Source organism: Bos indicus, chromosome 19, assembly GCF_029378745.1.
Source record: "Bos indicus isolate NIAB-ARS_2022 breed Sahiwal x Tharparkar chromosome 19, NIAB-ARS_B.indTharparkar_mat_pri_1.0, whole genome shotgun sequence".
NCBI lineage: Eukaryota > Metazoa > Chordata > Mammalia > Artiodactyla > Bovidae > Bos > Bos indicus.
The window spans coordinates 35602985-35607749 of record NC_091778.1 but is presented as its reverse complement, the minus strand read 5'-3'; the positions used below and the strand labels follow the sequence as shown (position 1 = coordinate 35607749).

Below are 4765 nucleotides of genomic sequence, written 5' to 3'. Positions count from 1 at the left end.
GAGCGCGGTGTTCCGGTACCCCGAAGGGCCTTCTCGGCCCGCGGCTGTCCCTGCGTTGGTCAAAGCCGGGGACCCAGGTGGTTCTGGCGGCAGTGGCAGTAGGACGCCCGGATCCTCGTCCGGAGCCACGAGCCTCAGGGAGACGCTCCGGGGCCAGTGCCCACACTCCTAGGCGTCCCGGGTCGTAGGCCAGCCCGGGTGCGCGGTTACGTGCCCGCTTGCCCCTCGAGGGAGGCCTCCCTGGGCCGGCACATGGCGGTCCCAGTAAGTGACAGGACCAGTATACCCTTCACTGGAGAGGCGGCCGCAGACTACAGTGACCAGGAGCTCCACCGGATGCTTCCTTTGCCGGGAAGGAGCTCACGTTCCCACCGACGAGTCCTGGGAGCACGGCCCTGCGCCTTTAAGGAGGTGCTCGCCGAGGAGCCCCGCCCCGAGGAGCGCTCGGCCGCCATTGGCCGAGGCCGCCTCAGGGCGGCACGTGGGCACGGCCTTGAGCGCTCTGATTGGAGTCAGGGCCCATCCGTCTGCGAGCCGGGGGCCCGCGCCCGCCCCAGGCTTCGGCGTTCCACTCCCGGGTCCTGCACGTTCCATTCCCAGGCGGCCCCGGGGCGCGGCCCGAGAGGCCCCCTGCGTCCCCGGGTCGGGGCGCCGAAGCCGCGACGCAGGTACGGCCGGGGCACGGGGCGTGGCCTCCACCGGCCGCGCGGTTCCGGCCGGGAGAGAGCCGGATCGGGCCGAGCTCTGGTCGCTTCTTGGGCCCATCCTGGCGTTCCCCGGGCTTCGGTGTCCTCGCGTCCGGGGCTTGGTGGAGGCTAGGGGAGGCCTGGCCTTTCCCTCTCCCCTTCCCTGGTTAGGGTCTGCGCGCCCCGGGTCAGACAGGCGGGGGCTTTGTGCGCTTTACAGTTTGGAGGCGGTTGGCAGTCCTGATGAAGGAAGCCGCCGCGGGGCCACGCTGGGTCAATCCCCTCCGCCGTCTTTCCTATTTTTAGCTTGGGAAAGGGGGGCGGGTGCGGGGCTGTAGGCCCCACCTGGCAACCGGGCTCCGGCACCCGCTGGGAGCAGGGCAGCCAAAAGTCCTTGGGGCTGAGTTGGCTCTGAGCTCAGCGTCATCTGTTCAGGCATCCTCAGGGTGACAGTTCTGCCTGGCCATCTGACTGGTCCCCTGGGCTTGTCCCTTGGTCACACACACTCTCAGTGCTCAGGACCTGAGGTCTGGGGCTCAGCTTGCTGGGCCTGGCAAAGATACCTGAGGTCCCAGCCATCTGTACTTCTGGGTTCCGCATGTCTAACGGTTTGTCGTGGCACCTGCTCCATCTTACAGACAAGCTAAGAGTATCTGGCACACTCAGGCCCTCAGCTCACCTGCCGTGGCCTGGGCTCTCAGCAGCTGAGACCCCTCTCCACCCACTATTGTCCCGAGCCTTAGAATCCCTTGTCCAGGGCACTGGACCGACCCTGCTGTGGTCTTTAGAGCCCCCTTACACCCTGTCCCCACAGCAGGGCCTTCAGCCTTGTCTGACACATACCTGTTGACAGCCAGCCCTTGCCCCCCAGGGTATCGTGGGCCATCTCACTTGTCCTGTTCTTTGACTTGGTAGCCCTGCCTCTGGGGCTGCCCTGCTGAGATTTGGGGGTAACTGTGGGCCCCTGAATTTCACTGAGGTTCCCTCAAAGGCCTGAGGCTGTCCAGTGCAGGCTGCCTGGGTCCCCAAGCCGTGGTCTTCTCTGGGCCTTGGTTTTCTCCTGCAGGGCCTGGTTAGGAACCAAGATAGACCTGCTCCTGGGATCATAGGTTGGGTCTGAGTCCCCACCACTCACTGTGTGATCCACAACCTATTTCTTTGTAAATGGGGATGGTGCTGATAAGACCCACCTCATGGTCTTTGGCGACATCAGGGGGCCTGGAAGGTGGGATCGGGGAGATCGTCTCCCTTCTCTGACCTGCCATGGGCCTTAGGGTCTTTCTCTGTGAGAAAGTCATACAGGTGGGTTGTTTGAGGGTTTTGGTGGGGGGAGGTCTCTGGGCCAGCTCTCAGTCTCCTCCCAAGAAAACCTGCAGGTGGCCCCTTTCTCATCGGAAATTCTCTGGAAGCCCCCTTGTGACCCCAACTCTGACTGTAGAGCACCTGCCTGGATGCCAGGCCGGCCCCTCACTGAGTGGCCCCTGCACCCTGGCTCCCTTACAGGCAGACTGACCATGGCGGAGTTCTCCCAGAATCGGAGCAAGCGGCGTGATGGCGAGGTGCTGGGAGGCGCTGTAGACTTCCTCCTGGCCAATGCCCGCCTGGTGCTGGGAGTGGGCGGAGCTGCAGTGCTGGGCATTGCTACCCTGGCCGTGAAGCGGGTAAGGCTGGGCTGGCCTGCTGACACGGACTCCACAGCAGGGCTGGGGAGGTGGGACTGCCTGAGATTGCACCTGCCTCCGCCTCTCCGCCTGGTTGGCTCTGCCGTGGCCACCCAGGCCTCAGATGCCCTCACCTGTGTCCCTCTGCCTGCAGCTCATTGACAGGGCCACCAGCCCCCGGGACGAGGACGACACCAAGGGGGACGCCCCATGCCTGGAGGACAGCTGGCAGGACCTGAGCCTGCTCAAGGCCACGCCACGCCTCCAGTCCCGGCCCCCGCCCGCCGCCCTCAGCCAGCCGGTGCCGCCTCCAGCCCCCTCACTCTCTGCTCCAGGTGAGCGGCACCCCTTCCCCTCTGACCTGGGTGGGTCCCATTTCGGTGATCACATTCGGGAGATGTAGCCCAGGCCCTGCCCTGGTGACCGTGTGACCTGCTCGGGTCCCTGCTCCCTGTGGGCTCCCTTGTGTGTTGGATGCCTTCTCCCTCCTGCGTGGTGCTGAGGCTCCAGCCACCAGGACGTGAGACCATGGGGGCTGGCACCAGAGCGAGGTGGCAGCATTGTGATGGCGGGGGCCCTCACCTGGGGAACTGAGACCTTGGGTTTCAGCCTCAGGGTGTTGGGAGGGGTCTCAGATGGTGAGAATGCGTCACTGAGCTCAGTGCCATCTCAGGTGGTCCCATCCCAGGCGGGTCTCTGACCCGTCCCCCTTCCCTCTTCAGAAGGGCCTGCTGACACAGGGCCCCAGACATCGCCTCTGCTTAGCTCGCCGGCACCGCCGCTGTGTCTGACGTTCCAGGAGAAACTGCTGGCTTTTGAGCGGGATCATGTGACCGTGCCAGGGGCTCACGTGTCTCTGGCCAAGCAGCTGGCGGGCGACATTGCCCTGGAACTACAGGCCTATCTGCGGAACAAGTTCCCAGACCTGCCCTTCGGGGCGCTTGTGCCCGGCGGGCCACTCTACGAGGGGCTGCAGGTGGGAGCTGCCGACCCTGTGCGGCTCTTGGTGCCCCTGGCACTGGAGCCAGGCCTGTGGAGCCTGGTGGCCGGCTCAGACACTGTAGCCCAAGACCCTCGCTGCTGGGCTGTGCGTAGGACTCAGCTGGAGTTCCGCCCCCGTGGGAGCAGCCCCTGGGACCGCTTCCTGGTGGGCGGCTACCTCTCCTCCCGGGTCCTGCTGGAGCTGCTCCGCAAGGCCCTGACTGCCTCCGTCAACTGGCCAGCCATCGGCAGCCTCCTCGGGTGTTTGATCCGGCCATGCGTGGCCTCAGATGAGCTGCTGCTGGAGGTGCAGCACGAGTGCCTGGAGCTCACCGTGGCCGTGCTGCTGGCCGTGGCCGGAGCCCAGGACGGAGACCTCTTGCTGGCCTGGCCCTTGGAGGGGCTGGCTGGGAACCTCTGGCTGCAGGACTGGTACCCGGCTGAGGCTGCCCGGCTGCGGGCCCTGGATGAGCAGGACGCTGGGACCCGTCGGCGGCTGCTGCTGCTGCTCTGCGCTGTCTGCCGCAGTCACCCAGCTCTATGGCGGCTGGGCCGGGACCGCCTGGCTCAGGTGGTTCTGCGCCTGGGCGAGCAGGAGGCTGACTGGGCCGAGGAGGCCCTGGGGGAGCACTTCCTGCAGGCTCTGGAGCTGCTGCTCAGCAGCCTGGAGCGGGCCAGCCTGCCCAGCCACTTCAACCGCAGTGTGAACCTCCTAGATGGCCTGCGGGAGGAAGAGATCGACGACTTGGGCTTTGCGCTGTACCATGGCCTACAGGCCCCCGAGGGGCTGCTCTAGAGGGTGGACGCAGCTGGGCAACAGACACCACTGCTTTTAGCTGGAATGAGGGGGTGTGGGCTGCCCTCTTGGCTTGCAGGAGCTGCCATGAGTCCCAGGCAGGGATGAGGCCACTGTCATTTTCTGTCTCGAGGGTATCATGCTTCCCTTGGGTGCGGGCATCTCCAGGTTGCTGGTGCTTGGGTGGACATTGTTTGGTCCCCCCCACCCCCGGGGCTGGAGTCACCTGGGATCCTCAGAACGTAGCTTTTGGCTGACCCTCAGGCCTGTTTTCCGTGCTGTATGCCTGGTTTGCTCTCTAGCCTTGACTAGCGGGGGCTAACCTGGGGGAAGGCCCTTCCCCTCTAGCCTCGGAGGCCCTGGGAGGGCTCTGTCGTCACTGGGGGAGCCAAGGCTCTCTCTGCTGCTCACCTGGCCCAGAGCCTAGGGTGCCCCTGGCTGCTGCCAGCCCAGCCCCCACTGTGCCAACACCAGCTGTCCTCGCTGACCCTGTGTTCTCCCTGGAGCTGGCGGGGGCTTGGGCGGGGGCGGGTGTTGTCTGCCTTCCCTCCCAGGCATCTCTCCTCTCTGGTATCCTTCCTGCCGAAGTAAAGCTATGCCGCAAGGACTGTGAATGAGAATAAAAAAAAAACTCAAATGTC

General features: G+C 65.2%; 1 protein-coding gene across 1 annotated transcript; it reads left to right on the top strand.

Moving 5' to 3' along the window:
• The first annotated feature begins 519 nt into the window (after nucleotides 1-519).
• On the top strand, nucleotides 520-4765 carry MIEF2 (mitochondrial elongation factor 2). Its single transcript, XM_019980838.2, has 4 exons — nucleotides 520-668; nucleotides 2190-2347; nucleotides 2502-2682; nucleotides 3070-4765. Exons 2-4 carry the CDS (start codon nucleotides 2201-2203, stop codon nucleotides 4122-4124), a joined length of 1383 nt encoding a protein of 460 aa, XP_019836397.1. The 5' UTR covers nucleotides 520-668; nucleotides 2190-2200; the 3' UTR covers nucleotides 4125-4765.